The sequence below is a fragment of the Egretta garzetta genome, unplaced genomic scaffold (assembly GCF_000687185.1).
Source record: "Egretta garzetta isolate BGI_Z169 unplaced genomic scaffold, ASM68718v1 scaffold1862, whole genome shotgun sequence".
NCBI classification, from domain to species: Eukaryota; Metazoa; Chordata; class Aves; order Pelecaniformes; family Ardeidae; genus Egretta; species Egretta garzetta.
The window spans coordinates 4,401-4,945 of record NW_009258848.1 but is presented as its reverse complement, the minus strand read 5'-3'; the positions used below and the strand labels follow the sequence as shown (position 1 = coordinate 4,945).

Genomic DNA, 545 nt, shown 5'->3' with positions numbered 1-545 from the left:
TCAGGACCATGGCACGCCACTGAGCCCCCCCCCCACCTGGTCCCCACGGACAGGCTGTCCCCGTGCCCACCTGGATGTAGCCCAGGTTGGGGTAGCCCTTGCGGATGCCGAACCAGTTGGCGGGGTCCACGGGGCCGCGGTACAGCGTGGAGTTGCCCAGCTCCTCCGGGCTCAGGTTGGTGCTGTTGAGCTGGGGCTGCAAAGGGGAGCCACCACCAGGTGTCAGCACCCCTCACCCCCACCACCAGACCCCACCTCCAGCCAGGGAACACCCCCATGCCACCAGAAGCACCCCAAGAACCGGGCATCCCCCCAGCACGGCCGCCCAAGGCACCTGGGTGCAGTTGCTGGAGTACTCGTTGGGATCGACAATCTTGAGCTGGTAGAGCATCTTGCAGACGATGATGATGCAGGTCCAGACAGTGGAGAGGCAGGAGGCCATGTGGCGGAAGCGACAGTAGGGCATGGCGAAGGCCCACAGCAGCACCAGCAAGAAGTTCATCAGCGATACCTGGGGCAGCGGCCGCGGCAGCCCCCCCGCCGGG

The 545-nt window shown here is 66.4% G+C and overlaps 1 protein-coding gene across 1 annotated transcript in view; it reads right to left on the bottom strand.

The window, feature by feature from the left end:
- Window positions 1-70: 70 nt before the first annotated feature.
- LOC118451766 (piezo-type mechanosensitive ion channel component 1-like) overlaps window positions 71-545 on the bottom strand; it is a gene marked incomplete at its 3' end in the record, with an annotated part of 2,646 nt that continues 2,171 nt past the window's right edge. The window contains exons 4-5 of the mRNA XM_035889424.1: window positions 335-511; window positions 71-196 (exon numbers count right to left, since the gene is read on the bottom strand). Of these exons, the coding sequence (XP_035745317.1) occupies window positions 71-196; window positions 335-511 (303 nt within the window). The remainder of the gene's footprint in view (window positions 197-334; window positions 512-545) is intronic.